Genomic DNA, 19,757 nt, shown 5'->3' with positions numbered 1-19,757 from the left:
TATAAATACAGGCAGTCCTGATTATAAACCCAACAGCATTTGAACAAAACAGTAGAGTTAGCCTATCCCTTCCTGCCTTAAATCTTGATGCTCACTTCTCTTTCTTACTAATAAATGTCCTTGATGGTATATTTTTCAGAATAGGGTACTCTCATCTGCATTAAATACCTCTCCAGGCAGATATCTTTCTCCTCAATGGTTTTCTTAATGGTGTACAGGAACTCATCTGCTGCCTCTTGATCATCAGAAGCTGCTTCTCCTGTTATCTCGTCATTTCTTAAGCCAAATATCTTTCTAAAATTATTAAGCCATACTTTGCTGACATTCAAGTCTCCAGCTTTAGGCCCTTCACCTTCGTTTTGCTTTAAGTTTTCAAGTAATGACTTCACTTTTTCTTGAATCGTGTTAGAGTCTATAGCTATGCCTTTCTTATAGCAATCCTGCACCAATGCAAAAGCTACATTTCCAATACAATATAAAAAAGTATTTTGTAAAAAGTGTGAGGTTGTCGTGGTCTGCTGGCATAGCTGTAGTAACAGCAGGCATGACAACCTCACACTTTTTGCAAAATACTTTGCGCAAGTGATGGCTTCATGCATTTCCTTTTTTTTTTTTTTTTTTTTTTTAATGGTCCTTACACTGGATTCATTTATCTTGAAATGGAGGGCAACTGCAGTTGCAGGCTTCAATGTACAGTACATGTCAAAATTCAGCTTTTTCTTCTGATATCATGACTTTACTTCTTGGGAGCACTTCCAGCACCACTAGTGGCACTTCGTATGAGTCCCACGATGTTCGTCAAAGTTTATGGTATTTGCAGTAAACATGATGAAATGTATGTGAGAAGCCCAAGAGATCATTTTTTACTGCAATATTTTACTGGAAAGACAACTGCTCACGCTGAGATGATTAGCATCATGCAGAGTTGCAAGTGGACACTAGGAACGCTTAAGCTTACCTCGATAGCAACAGGAGGTGGCTACAAAAAATTACTGTAGTTAATTTTTATGCAGTTATGATTTAATACTGCATATTTACATTTGTTTATATTTCTCTCAACTGCAAATGGCACCATGTGCAATCTGTAAGTGTATGTGACTTCTGATAAATTTCAAGGTTTTATAAAAGACTTGTGTATATTTTATGATAGTAAATAATAAAATAGACAAGAATCTACATATATTTTATGCATTCATGACATATCCTTTTCTTAACTTTTTTACTTCTTCTAAGCTTTACCATTTATCATTTGTTTGTTCAAATTGTCACAAATCTCCAAAAAGTATTATAATACATTTATTGGGAAAAAAATCATGTATAAGAAGACCCAAGCAGTTCAAACCCGTGTTGTTCAAGGGTCAAATGTACTTTTCAGTGAGGACCTACCACATGCTAGGCACTGCACAGGAGGCCTCCATAGACTTCTCACCGCATGCGCAAATCAACCTTAGACCAGTTTATGTCTAATGCAGACACAATAAAACTGAGGTCCTGAGTAATTTGCCAAGTCACACACACTAGTAGGTGACAGGAAGGAGATTGGAACATATACCTATGCACAGCACAGTGTCTCTCTGTAGGTGGGAAGACTATGCTCATGTACCACATTAAAGTTTTGTACTTTCTGGTATCACTTTGCTCTCTGCAGTAGGCTGAACAATGTCCTCCAAGAATATCAGGTCCTAATCTCTGGATACAGTAAATGTCACTTTATAAGAAAAAGAATCTTGGCGGATGTGATTAAGCAAAGGATCTTGAGGTCGAGAGGTTATCCTGGATTATCAGAGTAGGCCCTAGATTTCATCAGATACATTCTCAGAAGAGGGAGGCAGAGGGAGATTTGACACACAGAGAGGATGATATGGTCTGAATTTTTGTGTCCTTCAAATTTGTATGTTGGAAACCTAGTCACTAATGTGATGGTATTAGGTGTGGTCTTTGGGAAGTGATTGCATCATGAGAGTACAGCCCTCATGGGGTTTGTGTCCTTATAAATGAGGTCCCAGAGAGCTGCCTTGCCCCTTTCACCATGTGAGGACACAGCGAGAAGTCAGCAGTTTGCAACCTGAAAGCTGGCCATCACCAGACACCCAATCTGCTAATACCTTGATCTTGGACTTCCCAGCCTCTAGAACCCTGAGAAATAATTTCTGTTGCTTACAAACCACCCAGTTTATGGTATTTTGCTATAGCAGCCCAAATGGAGCAAGACAGAGAAGATGACTTGAAGACAGAGCAGGGAGAAATTTGAAGATGTTGGCCTTGGAGACTGGGGTAACACAACCACAAGCCAAGGAATACCAGCAGTCACCAGCAACTGGAAGGGTGAAGGAGCGAATTCTCTCCTAAAGCCTCCAGAGACTCTAAGGTCCTGCTGACACCTTGATTTTGGCCCAGAGAAACTTATTTTGGACTTCTGGCCTCCAGAACTGTGAGAAAATAAATATCTACTGTTTTAAGCCATCAAGTGTGTAGTAATTTGTTACAGCAGCCACAGGAAGCTAATATACTCCCCATTTGCCATCATTCCCACCACTTAAGACACAGTACTCACATACTTAGGCCCTGCCCACTAAATGTGAAGTCTACACATGCCACACCCCCTCCACATATTCTCAATACACACAGCTCACTGCCAAGTTCCACAGGGAAGGCTCACCTGGCATATGGTGACTCCCATTCAAAAAAACATCACCAAGAGAAGTGAAGAGTCTCAGAAGCTGCCTTGGAGAGTAGCCTCCTGGCCTCTCAATTTGCAGGGAGAGAAAATAGTAACTGTCCTAGTGACAGAATGTGACTGACACAAAAATCAAAGATCAATCAGCATTCCAATGTGAAACTAAAACATTTTATGAACAAAGCCTTTAATAAATTTTACTAGTTTTCTTTCTTAAGTAAGTTTTAAATTTCCAGAAGGCAATGAATGTACCTCATATGTTTCCTATTTTCCATGGTCAATATCCTTGATATCAAAGGTAGGATCTTACATCTGAAACAAGGAGTCCTGGCTTAAGGCCAATATCATATTAAGACATAACTAGAAAATGCCCAATTCTAGAAATAGGTGTTGCATCTGATGCAGAAGCACAGCTAGAGATCTTCATTTTCCAGGCCAAGGTTCAAACACAACCTGATTTCATGGTAATGAGAAGCCACAATCTGATACTTGGTCGGTGAATGACCTGGGTGAGTGCGTGAGTCAGCTTACAAGGCAGGAGACATGCCCCAGGGATTTGGCACTAACCAGCTTCTGGCAGCAGTATTTCAGAAGCAGGAGGCTCTGCTGTTGAACCCTCCTCCCCACCCCTCTAAACTGCTCATGCACTAAGATGACCAGACCCCTGGGAAATATCACCCAGGACTCAGCCAGTGGGAAGAGGAAGTTCAGAGATACAACAGAGAATAGAGTCTGGAGAAAGTCTGCATGGAACAAAGAGGAAACTCAACAATGTCAGAGCACGTCACTAAGCTTACTAAGGTCCCTGCAGGGGGTGTCTGTTGTTTCTGCTCCCTGGCTCTGTAACCCACTCTCCTGGGTAGAACATGGGTCTCCTTTGGGGACCACACCTCTCACTGCATGCAGTGTTGATGGCACTGTCCATCACCTGCCCTCATCTCAGCCTCACAGGGGCTGGATGAGCAGCCCCAGCCAGTCCAACAAGGTTCTCATCCCTGGATGGAATGGCAACAAAGATGGGATGATGCCTGAACCTGATACCTTCTTGATGGTGGAGCCCAAGCTGGTGGTCCATGAATTTCTACTCTCTAGGTCCCTGATCAATCTGGTTCTTTAGCCTTTCCTTTGACTCAGTGGGCTAGCCACCATACTTCCAATAAATTCCTTCTTACTTTGTTAAAGAAGAAGAATCCGATTTGGTGGCCTCTAGTCAAAGAACCCTGGCATAGTTACTAAAGTCAAGGTCTCCCCAGCCACCCCCAGCCTGCCTTTCCAGCTCCCTTTCTCCCATTCTCAACCCTGGCTATACATTGGAGTCACCTGCAGGCTTAAATAATGCCAATGTCCAGGGCTCCACTCACCAAAGGTTTTCATGTAAATAGACTGGAGTAGAGCAGTGTTAATAGTTCCACAGGTGATTGTAATGTTTAGCAGGGTTGATAACTACCACCCCTTCATGGCTAAACCTAATCACAAACCGTCATCAAAACCCATGACCACTTCCACACCTGTGCCCCTCACACTGCCTCTCTCTGCCAGCAACACACACCTTGGCCACATCAATCTTTTTACACTCCTTCCTGCCAGTCCTCTCCTTAAAAGCCTTCCATGGCTCCTATGGCCTCCAATATATAGTCTGAATCCATTAGCCTAGCTATCAACTTCCTCTATATTTAACTCAGTCTACTTTTCAGTCTAAATTCATCACTGCTACCTTCTAGATTTCCCTACTTCAGTCCGATCATTCTATTACCTACTTTCTGGACATGCAGAGTTCTGCAGAGTTCTTAGGACAAACAATAGAGCCCATTCCAGTTTCATCCAGAAATGAGGCTATTAGTTATTTCACATAATCCCTAGGAGCGCCAGAGAATCACATCAGGTTATCCCACCAGAATGTACCAATGTAGAGGTGCTGCAAACATCTGGTTTAGGATGCTGTCCTTAGCTTTTCTGTCTTTGCTCTCTCTAAAAGACACTTTGCACTCTTTTAACTCCATTTGTCACATACTGGTTTTAACCCCAAAGAGAGTCCATGTGGCTACTGCTCCTTCCCATCCTTCTCTTCCAAATGAGACTCTCATGCCAGTGCACGTGACTGGTACAGCCCAGGCCACATGCTGCACTCTGGCTACGAGGGATGCTGGGAAAGCAAGCTTCTGACCACTATCTCAAGGAAGCAGAACTCAAAAGATGAAAATTTCCCAAACATAAAAGCAGGCAAAAGCTGCTGGGTAGCCTAAAAGCAAGATAAATGTCCACCAGACTTGGCATCGTAACTTCTTGCCTCCCCCACACTGACCATCCAAAACAAGTTCCCCTGCTGGAGGGTATTCTCTTTTGAGAGACTACAGAGCATTTTCTTTTGAGAGACTCACCCTCTACTCAGGGAAAGAACATGGACTGCAAAACATGCCAGATCCCAGCTCTAATCTCAATGTTTGATGACCTCAGGCAGTTCTGCAAAGTGAGGATAACGATACCCTCATGCTAATGATACTATGAGGACTGAAGATAAAATATAAAGGCCGGCCCTTTGGCTGACTGGCCCTAGAGCTCCGGCCAGCCCTGGCAGCAGAATCATAGAGCAGAAGGGGCGACAGGAAGAACTTGAACAAAGGACCAAATGCCTCATTTTCTGGGCATCTCATAAGACCCTTGAATTTTGATACAACATGAGAAAGGCGAAACCCCGACCCCCAACATTACTAAGATTAAAATTTTCACCACCTTCCAAATGAGGGCTTGGAGCCAGATTTAAGTTTCTTTTTAGAAATAATGCAACATTTTTTATGCCTAAGTGTCATGGAGCAATTCCCACCTGTTACAACTACGTAAAAGTGATTGATAGTTCTTATCACAACTGGGGAGTTTAGCCCTTCCCAATTCACCCTTTTCTAGATTGACATTAAAGAATCCATTCTAAGCCAGGGGTCTCCTTAGGATGCAGATTACAATTCAACTTGTAGGGGTGTGGCCCAATACTCTGCCTTTTACGATTTCCCAGGTGATGCTGGTGCTGCAGGTCCCTGGACCATACTGTGAATATCGAGACTATAACAAAATCTTGGAGCGAAGCCCAGTCAGTCCGTCTATTAAAAGTTCCGGCAGAAGGTTTACCAGAACTAGCTTACTTCGTAAATAGCCACAACCCAGACCCTGTCTCAAGTGGTACTTTTGGGCTTCTCCAAGGCTCTGCCTTTATACTTTGATGTCCCAATGAGACAAGTATTAGGCTCCTTGAGAGGAGGAACCAGCATTTTGATCTCTATGGTACAAATGATATTAAGCACAACTGAAGTTTCATAAATACTTGATGAATGAATAAATGAAATGTGAAGATCTGCTGGAATAATTAGAGAAGGGTAAAGTCAGTCCAGGCAGGCTTCTTGGAGGAAGTGAGTTTGTAAGAGATTCAATAATGAGGAAAACCCCAGGTCTAAGAAGGAGAACAGCCAGTTCCTACAGAAGTTTTTTTCATCTTCTCTAGAGGGTATCTACAGCAAGCTTCAATCACCAAGGTGAGTCATTCGTCACCCCTATCAAGGGTAAACTTGAACTTGAAAAACAGTGAAAACCCATCAGCTGTCTTTGAAATATGTTTTAAAAGTACAGCTTAAAAACCGAGTACGGTAGTGCACACCTGTAGTCCTAGCTACCAAGAGGCTAATGCAGGATTGCTTGAGCCCAGGAGTTCAAGGCTGCAGTGCACTATAATCATGCCTGTGAATAGCCACTGTACTCCAGCCTGGGCAACATAGTGAGACTCCTTCCCATCCTTCTCTTCCAAATGTGACTGAAGAAAAAAAAAAGATGTAGCTGTTATTTCGATGTGATATTTAATCCTTCAGAATGGCAGCATATAGAAAGTAGACCCAAAAATATGCCAGAAATTTTATTTCTGCTGAGCATATCATGTCTCCAAAGAATTATATGTATATTCTATTACATACTCATGCAATATATAACAAATATCATATCATATCATATAATAAAGCCAAATAGAACAGTATAAAGTCAGGTCGGGTGCAATGGCTCATGCCTGTAATCCCAGCACTTTGGGAGGCTGAGGCAGGTGGATCACAAGGTCAGGAGATCGAGACATCCTGGCTAACACGGTGAAACACCGACTCTACTAAAAATACAAAAAAAAATTAGCTGGGCATGGTGGCGGACGCCTGTAGTCCCAGCTACTCCGGAGGCTGAGGCAGGAGAATGGCATAAACCCGGGAGGCGGAGCGTGCAGTGAGCTGAGATCGTGCCACTGTGCTCCAGCCTGGGCGACAGAGGGCTTTTTTTTTTTTAAAAAAAAAAAAAAAAAAAAAAGAATATATAAAGTCAAATGACTTCATCTCTGGCCCAAGCACCCTGTGTAAAGTGTTTTGTTTCTAAAGCAGAGTTTATCTTTTTCCTCTTCACTAGAGAAAGAGAATGGCTTCTCTCTGCATGTTTAATGAGCTTCATCATCCCCAGCTGGGCCTGCCCCCATTTCTGCATGCCGTTAGTTTCATGGACAATTAGACATTGAACAAGTACAATGGCAACTTGATGTTGCAGCCTTGCCTCCCGATCTGTTAGGTACCAGTAACACCACTGCTCTCCAACTACCCAGCCACCTTTGAGGTGTGCAAAGCAGTGACCTGAGTGTTAAACCCTCTACTTTCCAGAATAGTGCTTATACTCAGTAAGTACAAACAAGACTTTTTGTCAAACTTCTAAATCAGTAAAGGCTCTAAAATCAGAAAATGATAAAGTTTGTTAGCCCAAGACACTTCTCTTATTCAGACTTGCTTCAGCACCAGGGTTGGCTTCCTCCCTGACACCCTTTTTCCCTTTGAAGCCAAATGATGAGGGATACAGGCATCTTCCTTCTGGTGTGGCAGACTCTAGGAAGCAGCAGAGCTGCCCAGGCATCAGCTTATTCACCAAACCTTTATGCAGCACCTAGTCAGTGCCAGACTGTGAGGAAATAGAGCTACCAGAAGGATGATAATTATAAGATCAATTCAATACCATTTTCCTTTTTGACCCTCAAGGCATCAGCATTCTAAAAATCAAGCCCACAAATTTTGTGGGATTTGTGGGACTCAAGCCCACAAATGTTGAATTCTCCAAATGACAGTCTAAAAGTCCAGTGAACATTCCATGGTGTCCCGGATCTTGGTAAACTTACGGATCACTCAGCACTGAGCAGGTGATCAATAAGTGGTTGGTGGATCTGTGAATGGCTGGGCCAAAGGCAATTCTGGGAAGGTGAGACTTTTCAAAGAGAAGCTTCCAGAGATTGAATCTGTCTTGGAAGTTATAACTAAGGTAGGACATGTGTTTAACTGGGAGCTTCTTTAGCAGAGTTCAGTGAATCTATAGTTTTCTATTGGTGCATAGTGAATTATCAAAAATTTAGTGGCTTAAAATAACATCTATTTATTAGCAGACAATTCTGTAGATCAGAGATCCAGGCAAAGTATGCCTGGGTTCTCAAGGTGTAGGCCAGGCTGAGTTCTTTTCCAGAAGTTCTGGGGGGAAATTTACCTCTAAGCTTATTCAGGGTCCATTATCTTGCTGGTGCTCAGCTCCTAGAACTTACCTATATTCTCTGCCAGCTCCCTCCATCTCCATAGCCAGCAACAGGTAATTTTTCCCTGGTCAAATGCCTCTCATGCTTTGACTCTCTTAGTTGTCCTGCCTCTGACCTCTAGACCCAGATTTAAAGGCTCATGTGACATGGTTAAACCCACACAGAAAATCTCCCTATTTTAAGGTCAACAGATTTACTTCCCTTCCTTGCAACACTAGATTAGTGTTTGATTGAATAACTGGGAGAAGATATGTATACCTTGGGGACCAGGCATTTTGGAGGCCATTTCAGAATTCTGCCTAGCACAGGGAAAGAAGGAAATGCAGGTAGAGCTGAGAGAGCTTCCTGAGGATCATAGTGAGGGTGCTTTTCCTCCATTTCAGGAGCAGGAGCCACTGTCAGAGAACTTCAATCCATCAGTCTCTCAAGCCGTGCATGCCCACTGTGCCTCCAACCCAGTAAGGAAGGTTGAAGATGTACAACAGTGTAGGGTCCCTGATCTTAGGGAGTTTCAATATAGTCAGGAGACATCATCTGTGCCCCCTTCTGAGAAATGTCTAAGACGGCTCACCACGCACAGGAAGATCAGTGTAGGCTGGCGTAGTCCAGGACAGCTTCACGGAAGACGTGAGAGGCATTGAGATATATCATATGCAGAATGCTAGTATAAGTGGTAAGAAGCTTTTTCATGGGAGATATATGAGTTGGTCGTAGCTGGAGATTGTCGTTGAAGAACGAATAGACCATTGAGCAACAGAGATGACAGGTGAGAGCTACTGTGACCTAGTTTTTCTCTCTACAGCCACCTCCTAACCAGGGCCTGAGCAACGTGGGGGCAGTTTGGGCCTCCATGCTGGGAAAGTGGGAGTTGCTGAATGGAAGCAGGCACTCTCTGGCCATGGAGGGCAGTGGCAGCAGCAAGACTTGGGGAAACCAAGGGCCAGAGGTCTGCCTAATGGAAAGGAGAACTCACCAGTGCCAGCTGCTCTACCAGAACTGTGTTCCAATGAAGGGTTGTCTGTTTTTTATTCTACAAACACAGCCAGGCCTGTACTTTGACCCAAACTGCAATGCAACAAATGCTGTCACTCTAGGGGCAGCACTAGAAATTCAACTGTGCTGTTTAACTTCTTAAAACCCTCCAATGGCTTCCAAGGATAAATTCCAAACCCCTTAGCTATGGTCTCATCCGGAACTGTCTGATCTAGTCCACTAGGCTGGGCTCATGATACATTAAAGGGAGAGGTATGAAGTTAGGCAATCCTTTTTCATCCTTCACAAAGTCTGGCTTTCAAGATAATTGCCCAGCTAAAGAGGTCAAGAATTGCATCCTCGAACCCAGGATGGATCCACAACACCTTTGTCCCAGGCAGTATCTGCTTTTTCCTTCCCTGGGGTGATAAGTGTGGCTCACCCTTGAGAGAGATGGCTGCAAGTGGATGCAATTTAAGGTGGACATATAAACACATGGGTTTAATATTTTCAAAATGTCAGCCACTGCATCCTCATTACCTTGAGGACCCCCTTGTTAACAAGTGGTGAAGGAGCCTGCTAAGAAATAATGTTTAGCGTTGTATCATTGCATTTAACATCCTGTTCAACAGAGTTTAACAAGGACCATTCACCACCCTATGAAATCACTCTCATTTCCTGGTTACTTCTGGCGGGTATACGTGGTTAAAGCTAATATTCAGGGTCTGATCAGCACAGAGTGTTCATTTGCTCTCAGCGGCAAGCAAATCTTAAATGTTTTCCATGATGGCTTGACTTCAGAGGCCTCAGAGGAATCATAACCCTTTCTCAGAGAGCACCTTTGGTTCAGATGAACCAGAACACTTTTGAGGAATGATCAACTTCCATACGCATGCATGCCCAAGGGAAAACAGAACACTGCTTCTCAATTCCAAGCTGAGGCTCATTCATTCATTTGTTCAGTCAACAAATATTCATTGACCACCTGTATGTGCTATGCTGGAATGAGGTACAGTGTTGAGGGAAATTAGGGTGTGCTCCTGTCCTCAAGGAATTAGAAGGTAGACAGACATTAATCAGGTAATTGCACAATTAAATGTAAAATGACAACTGCGAGTCTTGTTTTTTGGGAGGCTGAATGAAGTCAGGGAGGATGGGCCAGCTCCCCTGGGGAGATCTGAGAGAGGAGAAAGATACTAACCTGGGGAAGGGGATGGAAGTGGGGAGCGGGTAGAGAGTAGAGTAAGACAGAAAAGCACTCCAGGCAGAGGAAACAACCCATACACAGGCAGCACGGGGGAAGAGGGCCAGTCATGGTAGCCTGAAGAACTTGAAGGGGAGCCAGTGGATAAGGCAGTTAAGGGGTGTTATAAACTGAACTGTGTCCCCTGCAAATTCACAAGTTGAAGGCCTAAGCCCCGCTGTGATTGTATTTGGAGATTGGGCCTTTGGGAGGTAATTTGGGTAAAATAAAGTTGTAAGGGTGGGGCCCTAATCTGACAAGACGAGCATCCTTATAAGAAGAGGAAGAGACACCTGGAGAACACATGTGCAGAGAAGGCCAGGTCAGGACACAATGAGAAGACAGCTATTGGCAAACCAAGGAGAAAGCCCTCAGAAGAAACCAACCCTGCTACACCTTGATCTCAGACTTCCAGCTTCCAGAACTATGGGAAGATAAATGTCTATGGTTCAAGGCATCCGGTCTCTGGCATGTTGTTACCCTGGCCAGAGCAGATTAATACAAGGGGACAACGGCACTTGATAGAATTGGAGAGGCAGCTGATATGAGGGCCTTATGTCAAGAGTTTTGGTCTGTGGTTGACATAAGAGCCACGGAAAACCACTGACTGGCTTTACTTTGCTGGGGTCAGAGATGGGAGTGTCAACAAGATCCCAGTGGCTGCAGTGTGATCAGCCCAGACACAGACAAGAATAGATGGAGATTTTTCCAGTGATGATACCTTAGTCAAGGACCCTCACGCAGAGCGCAGGCTTGCTGGAAACAAAGTAGAAAGAGTAGCGTGGGAGGCAGAGCTCTTTGAAAGTGCTTGCAAAGGAATGTGTCCACCAGAGGGCGGGGCCCAGGTGAGGTTAAACACCATTCATTCACAAGAACAAGCCACACAAGGGATGACCAGTGCTCAGTAAATAGCCAAGACTAGAGGTGGAGAGTGAGTTGAGTGGTCCCAGGGCTGCAGCCTGGCAGGGGAAGTGTGCAGAGGGAAAAGGGATAGGAGTCGACAGTGTCCTCCAAATGGTGGACCAGGGGACCTTGCCTTGTACAGCCAGAGGGGCTCCTTGACTCCCAATTCAATATTTTTCCACTGTGGTGTCTCAACTCGCAAATGGCTCTTATTCTGAATGGTTTTAGCACTAATAAGCCAAATGCTTTGTGCAACTGAGGCCTCTGCTTTCTTATTACACTTCAGCATCCCCCAGGAGGCTGACAGATGAACACGCTTGCTAATGAATGGGGACTGGGATTCCAGTCTCGCCTTCCTCGGAAACTATGCATCTCTCCAACAGAGAAATGAAATCTTTGAGACAGCCTGATTATAAAAATAATGCAGCATTATGATATTTGTCTGCCAGGCTGATCACAGGACATTTGCAATTTATGACACCTATCACAAATAGAAAAATAAACATATCATTTATTATAGCCGCATATACATCAATAAAGGGAAAAGGGAATAGAGGTGATAATCTGAATATTTGAGGCAAAACTTTTTTCTGAAATACTGAGACACTTGAGTCAAAATAATGTCTTACACTAAAAAAGTCACTAATTTAATTTTGATAGTATTTCCCTCAAAAACTGTGTTGACCTATCCTTTCATATCAAATAAAAAGCCTTTGCCAAGAAAACTCACGACAAAAACATGATTGTAAGACCAGCATTTAACCTAGTGAAGAAAATAACTGCTAGAAATTCTCATGGGCACTTTCAAAGCATTTCAAGGCGTCCGCTTCTGTGTAATACCAAATATACGGTAGAGTATAGGGACTGGTTTTTAAACTAGTTGTATTTTTGGTTATGGCCTACACACAGAGTACAGAATTTCATGAAGTCAATGAAAAGGAAGCTAAAGAAAAAGGTGATTCAAATGCCGAGCCACTGACAGTAAAGGTTTGCTCGAATCCGTCCAGATAATTATGAAAGAATAGAAAATTGACAAGGATAATGCAAGGATAGGTGCTTCCGTGAGGGTGATTTAAATAGCAAAGAATGAAGAGAGGCCCTTTTTATAATCTTACTGAGAAAATAAAACACAAAGGTTATCAGATGGTTTTGTTACAAAGATTATGCCCTCAAGCCACATTGGATTCATTCTGAATAATCGTTCTAAGAATATGAAGTTGTAACCATAACTTTTATTTGTAACATACAAATAGATTTGTTTTCATAATTTTCACTTTCAAGTCCCAATGAGACCTCTTTTCACATGTTTTCAACCCCACTTTAAGGGAACCAACGAGTTCTTTTCAGGTAATGATTGTCCTCAGGTAAAGAGGACCCGCTGTCAATATCTCAGTCCCCTCTCCCCTCTCTTCTCTCTTCTTTTTCTCCCCTGACCCTGTTTGGTTTGACCTCTAATTCTGTGGTCTAAAAACCCAGAGGATGTGATTCTGAGCTCCTTCTCTTTGCTTCTCCATGAACCACACCACGAACATCCAAATGTATGTCAACCTGATTTTTAGAGTAGTTCGTTACAGCAACTCTTAACCTTTGTTCCATCCAAACACACATGATGAATAATGTCCATATTCAACATGAGCAACCCAAGTTGATGTGTAATCCCTGCCACTAGATGTAACGCCTCCCCTTTCCTTCTGACTCAGGAGAGCAAATCAGAATGCAAAAGAGTGTAATTATTCTAGAGTTACGAAGCTTCTATGATGTTTCTTTTAATAACTTCATGATTGTAAAAATCTTTTTTCATAACTATGGTTGAAAGTCAATCGCTGCCCTCTAGTTCTCTAGGAGGTAGTTGTAACTGAGTCCTAATCACTTGAAAGTTATTATACAATTAAAACTATGTATTTTTAAAATTACTTTGTCATTCCACTTTGAGTGGGTGACACTTGACAGCAAGCCATGTGTGCCATAGACACACACAAGTGTCCACAGAGCTGCATGCTATCTGCATTGAGAACAGCTCCAAAGGAGACTTCAGAAAGAGAAGATGGGAGGTCTGCGGAAAGACTTGCTTGAAAGGAAACCTCATTTTGACCATCCTCATCATTGAGGAGACAGGACAGATAATCAAATTATCAGTTCCTTTTCTCCAGAAGAGGCAGAAATCCAGACCAGCAACCTCTGTTCTGACATTGGACAAATATTACCATGCCCCACTGGCTATAACCTTGAAACAGGAACCAAGTCTAGTACTGATTTGTCACTGGGCTGAGAAGGGGCAAGACAAGACACTCCTGTTTCCAGGAATGTGCACTTTTGCATCATTATTGTGTTCTCCTGTAAATTGCTTAGAGCTAGTAGGCATCCCAGCCTCTCTTTCTCTCCCAGAGTTCCCAATGTGTTTTCATTATTCGCCAGTGGAGCACATTGAGACTTGAGGCACAATAGTGAAAGATGAAGAAAGGAAAATTAATGTTTTTTACATGGCCTTCCTCATCTTGGGTAGATTTATGAATTTTGTTTCTGTCTTGCAGCAGTTAGCATTTTTAACGAGTGGGGAACAGTCTTAATTGTTTTCTTTATTGCCTCAAGAGCTCCAAGGACTACTTGTGATATGTCGCCATTTACATTTCACATCAAATTTAAAATATGTTTGAAATGAGCAAATATTTATTTTAATTTGATCCATCTGGGAAATGAAATACTAAAAAGACAGCTAAATTACTATATTAAATTCAGCGATTTGTAAACAGTTTATATGTTCATTTGTTCTGGGTTAAAAATGCCCCACAGCACAAGTTTTATGAAACTCACAAAGTAAATTGCATTGTATTAATCTGATGAATGCAGGCCATGATTTCTTCCTCTTCACTCCATTAATTTATTTCCTAACTTGAGTTAATTAGTGAGGTTCCTATTTTTAAAAGCTCTTTGAAATTCATTGGGATAGGAGGACATTTGCGGGAACTGCTTTGAAAACCTACCGCAGAGAAAATGGGCTAAATACAAACAGTAAATTCCCCCAGGACATTATCGCACATTGAGCACCTGATTGCCATTCAACCGTCTTTATGCTGAGAACACAGTGGGTGATTAATATACAGTTGGTATAGGAAAGAAGGAAAGAGCTAGAAGGAAAGAATGAGAGCAGCAGCAAGAACAAACTCATTCCAGACAATTACTAATGGGATCTGATGATGATCTCCAAGGTCCTATCCATCTCTAAATAAGTCTGTAGCATTCTGATTTTATGCAGCAAATGGAGACTAGCTTTAACTTGGAACACCCACTGCAGGAAGAACAGACATCTACTCAGAGAAATACAGGAAACACAGAGATTGGTAAAATAGAGAGCAATGATAAATCAATGATTTTCCCTTTGGTCAAAGGCAGCCTTAATTCCTAAGTCAGACTGGGAGGTAGTTGAAGACCACTTGCTAATGCTTGTCTACTCTCTAATTCTTACCCACTCAGGCCAGTCTCCTCCAATCAAAAAAAAAAAAAAAAAAAAAAAAAAGGAAATTTAATTAACTCACACTAAAGTGTAAATTACAGCTTACAGTTCAAGATACGCCTAAGGGAATATTTACGGAGGAAGGGAGAACTAGCATTTCAACAAACATTCAAGCTTTAAGTAAATACAATGTCCATTCTTTCCTGTAATATTTTGAGTAGTAGCAGCCAGTGGGTGATAGACTGAGTTGGGTACCCTTCCCATGTCCCAAGATCATGTTACCTACTCCAACTTCCAGAAAGGCTGGCCCTAAGAGGCAGCAGCAGCACCAGGCTTACCTACGCTTGTCAGTCCTGCCTTGTTTCATTTTCCTTTCACTGTCTGTGAAAGTCACAGACAGACATGTATTTCCCTGCCCTGAAAAGTACAGTGGGACTCTTGGAGCTGCACTTAGGTGATTCTGAACTAGGTCTTCTCTAAGTCTCAAATTCCTCCTCTAGAAGATGGAAATATTGGTCACCTGGCACAGCCCCTAATGCGGAGTAGCATCCAAATATTCTCATTTTGCACAGACACAGAGTAAAGTCAAGTCAGCTGGTCACCTGCCACAGCCCCTGCCACAGCTCTCAAAGCCCACTCTCCTGGGTGTACAAGGCAGGGACACCATCCCCTTTATCCACGGCTGCCTCTGAGTACTCTGAAATTCATTAGGGCAATTATTTCAAATTGAATAAAGAGGGTTTAAAATCAGACCCTAAACTTTTAACAATTAGTGACACACTGGAAGCCAGGGGCTGGTCTGAGACAAGACACAGGTCTTTCCATCACTCTCCAAGTGCCTTCCAACTCTTTCTCATGTCTACCTCCTGTCCCTAGAACCTGCTGCCCAGTTGCCCACACCAAAACAAACAGCATCAGGATTTATTCCTTTTCCTGATGCCACAGGGGACAGGGAAGAGGGAAGAAGGGAAACGTTTGTTAGAGCTATTCCTTCTTGACTCACACTCACACGCCCACAATACACCCTTTTTATTGTTTCTGCTAAAAAATATATTTTAAAACCCTTTGCTCACACACATTTCATGCATCTCCATTAAAGCCTTGTCTCCCAGCGACTAGGCCCCTTTTCTGAAGGCTCTGAGGTCAACAGACCTATGGGCTCTCTTTAACTAGACAAGGCCTCAACTTTAAATACTTGTATCACAACAAAAGTTTAGAAAGCAAGCCTAAGAATTGGGTCTGTGAGGAGACTATTCAAATCCTAGGAATTGGTGAAGCCAGATTTTCTGGATTAGATAAACAGGCTGTCCTGCCAAGTTACTCTGGTCTGGTAAGGAGCAGACTCACTAGTGGCAGAAACACAAGCCCTGGGGAGTGCTGAGAGCTCCCATGTCTGAAGATTGGGTAGGAGAGGCTCCAAGGAATAAAATAGCAGCCGGAGAGTGTGTGTCGCTCACAGCCTGCTTTCTCCAAAGGAGGAGAAAAATGGGAACAAAAGTTAATTGAACAAGAAAGGCTTCCCCCCGGTAAAAAAACAGAACTAGGTAAGACGGTTGAACTTGGTCTTTTGCAAAGGACTTTCACCTCTTCTGCATTACCTAATTTGTCCCTCATATTCTCTAGTATTATTGTTTCCATTTTACCGAAGATTTTTTTGTGACTTCCCAAAGGTCACAGCAGTGATGTTCTGGAATACACCCAGACCTTCTGAATTCTGGTCTAGTGCCCTTTTCACCATAACCTACCATGAATCCCCAAAACACAGAGAAGGAACGCCCAGAGACCCAGAGCAATGCCCTCATTCTGCTACAAGACTCTTCCACCTCAGTGAATTTCAGTGTGCAATTCTAGGGCAAGCCTTCCCCTGGAGAGAGCCACAGACAGCGGCACAGGTCGTGGGGGAAGGTTGGGAAGCTGCTCACGCGTTGCCCCCGACCTGGGACCTGGGACTCACTCAGGAAGATGATGGTCTGCCTCCTGGCGGTCCTGCTCTCTTCACTCTCGGACTTCCTCAGCTGCGGCGGCTGCGCGCCCCGGGCCAGCGTGCCCTTCTGGCTTTTCATAAGCACCTGCATCATGTTCCAGCACATGAAGGCTACTGAGAGCAGGACCACGAGGTAGACCACGAAGGCGCCGAAGATGCTGGACTGGAACACGGTCCAGCGGCTGGAGAGGTTGGTACAGATGGACATATTGGAGGTCTCGGGCTGCTCGTGGTGCGGGGTGCGGGAGCGGTTGCAAGTGAGACCCCGGTGGTTGGGCACCTTCACCAGGGGGTACTCAGTACCCATGGCAAACAGCAAGGGCAGTGCCACCAGGGCGGAGGTGACCCAGACGAAGCCAATCAGCAGCTTCACCTGGCAAGGTCCCGACACAGCCTTGTACCTGAAGGGGTGACAGATGGCGATGTAGCGCTCAAAGCTGAGCGTCAGCACGTGCAGCAGCGTGGCGTAGCTGCAGGCCTCGAAGAGGAAAGTGTGCAGCTTGCAGGACAGGGTGTAGCTGGGCGTGGTCAGGGGGTTCCAGATGATGCTGTAGAACTCCATGGGCATGCCAATGAGGAACACTAAGATGTCCGAGCAAGCCAAACTCACCATGTGGTCTGTCACCTCCTTCTGCAAGTATCCTTTCTTCTGTAGCACCTGGGTGACCCGAATGGTGACGCTGTTCCCCAGAAGGCCCATCACGAAGATGACCAGGTACACCAGGATAAGGGTGACTTTGATCCAGGTGGACACCTCAAACTCGGGGACATGACTGTGATCAATGACATGGGAGCAGTCATTGCCGGGACTGCTGGGTGAAGCCATGAGAAAGAGCACCAGGCTACCAGGTAGAAAGACTTCCTCAACTTCCCTTTCTCCTCCCAGCAGAGCCCAAAGTTCTTGGCTGCAAACTCACCTGCGTGGGCGCAAGACTTTATCTCACTCGAGTTCTCCTGCAGGTGCTTTCATGGAAACTTCCTGGAGCAGCCCAACCTAGGAGAGGCCCAGGAGGCGCCTGGGTGTTGGGGTTTGGGTGTATGTGGCGGGGGTGAGGTGGGGAGAGGGCGGAGGAAGAACGTTCTAAACTGGCTTGCTGGAAGTGAAACCAGCAGCCCCTGGCGCTAGCCTCTGCCCCTCTTCGCCTAGGGCGCGCTCTGCCTGACAGCCCTCCTCTTCCTGTCCAGCTGTCGGCACTTGAGGGACCCGTTCCACACTGCAGGAGCACGCTCTCCCGAGCTGCGGGAGGCGGGTTGGTCAGTGATTAATCATTAACCGCAGCTGATTGTGCTCAGTGGCCCCGCTGCAGACCTAGCCCAGCGGCGGGGTTTGACTCAGCACATAGGCACGGTCCCTGAAATCAGATCTTGGCTGCCGAGCTACTAGCGACCCACCCCAGCCCCACCCTCCGTCACCCAGGCGGCCCCCGCAGCGCCAGCAGCGGCGCTCCAACCCGAGGCTGTCCCAGGAGGTGCAGCCCCGGGGAAGCTGGCAAGCCCTCGCGAGCTGGGAGAAAGAAAACTTCCCCTCGCCCGCCCTGCCCCACGTCCACCGCTGCCCTGGGGCCCCTTCGAAAGCGAGGTCACGGCCCATTTGGGGGTGGCTTGACCGGGGCGTCCCAGAGGAGCCAGCAAGCCCTCGCCTTCTCGGTGGGGTGTTTGCCAAGGACAGCTGGGCTCTGCGCTGCTTGCAGCCGCTGCCCCAGGAAGTCCGCCCCAAGCAGGTTTTCAGGATCCCACATAGAAGCCCTGCCTCTCCCCAGAGCCTCCCGGTGTTCTGCGCAGGGCCCTGCCTCGCCTTCCCACGGAGGGACGCGAAGACCTCGGGGTCTCTCCTTTCAGTTTCGCTCCAAGGTGCAGGCCGCTTCCCGGCAGCGGGACGTCTTTTAATTGGGGACATGTATATGGATGAGCATGGCACTCCGCCAGGAAGGCCCAGGTGGGAGGCATGCCCTCTGGAGGGAGCTGTGCCTAGAACTTCGAGGACAGCAGGAGGAGGCTGAAGGCTCTGACAAGGCCATCATGTAAAAACAGCATTAAGGATCATGACCTTTTCCCTCGAATGGACCCATTTTCGTCTTTTAATTCCACAGTCAGAGGAAATGGGCAATGAAGGGGGAGGAAGGTTGCCTTATGCGTTGTAGGATGTTTAGTACCTACATACACACACCCATAGGCGCAGCCAAATGTCTCCAGACATTGCTAAATGCCCCTTGCCAGGGAGTGGCAAAGTCAAACAAAGTCAGAACCTCTGCCTCGAAGGAAGAACATGGATCCCCTTTATCTGTACATTCTAGCAGCCAACACAAGCCCACAGGCCCTGCGCTGAGAACATCTCTAAATTAAACCAGTCGCCACATAGATGCAATCATTTTAAGAAGCAATTCTGCTGCCTGGAGGACCTATGCTTTCCCAAGGCCATAAAAGAGTGAGGAAGATCAAGGTCTTACTGAGATGTGCAATCTTAAAGTTAAATACATAAAAAAAAAAAAAAAAAAAAAAAGAGTAGAAAGGTGGTTACCAAGCCCGGGGAAGGAGAGGAAATGGGGACATGCAGGTCAAAGGACAAAATAAATAAGTCTACAGATTTATCATACAGCCACAGGACAATAGTTAATAATGTTGCAACGTAGACTGCAAATTTGCAGAGTCCATTTTAGGTGCAACACACACAAAAAGGGGTCACTGTGGAAGGTGACAGACACGTTACTTTGCTTGACTATAGTAATCATTTCACTTGTATATCAGAACATCATGCTGCACACCTTAAATATATACAATTTTTTTAAAAAATGGTTAGTGACAGACTTGGAACTGCCTGGCCCATGAGTTTGTACTCCTAATTCTGGGAATGCAGTAGGTGCTTAGGAAATTCATCCTGAACGGTGCACATAGAAACATGGGACAGTCTTTTTTTTTTTTTTTTTTTTTTTTTTTTTTTTTTTTTTTTTT

General features: G+C 44.7%; 1 protein-coding gene across 2 annotated transcripts in view; it reads right to left on the bottom strand.

Annotated features, from left to right (window-relative positions):
• GPR39 (G protein-coupled receptor 39) overlaps nucleotides 1–18,073 on the bottom strand; it is a 230,880-nt gene extending 212,807 nt beyond the window's left edge. The window contains exons 1-2 of one of the 2 annotated variants that reach the window (XM_017854735.1): nucleotides 17,726–18,043; nucleotides 16,779–17,581 (exon numbers count right to left, since the gene is read on the bottom strand). In XM_017854735.1, the coding sequence (XP_017710224.1) occupies nucleotides 16,779–17,508 (730 nt within the window). In that variant the 5' untranslated portion in view covers nucleotides 17,509–17,581; nucleotides 17,726–18,043. Of the gene's footprint in view, nucleotides 1–16,778 lie in introns of both variants that reach the window. The other variant, XM_017854734.1, reaches the window with a different exon arrangement.
• Nucleotides 18,074–19,757: the final 1,684 nt, after the last annotated feature.

The sequence above is a fragment of the Rhinopithecus bieti genome, unplaced genomic scaffold (assembly GCF_001698545.2).
Source record: "Rhinopithecus bieti isolate Rb0 unplaced genomic scaffold, ASM169854v2 scaffold_37914, whole genome shotgun sequence".
In the NCBI taxonomy this organism is placed as follows: Eukaryota; Metazoa; Chordata; class Mammalia; order Primates; family Cercopithecidae; genus Rhinopithecus; species Rhinopithecus bieti.
This window is presented reverse-complemented; position numbering and strand designations above follow the sequence as displayed.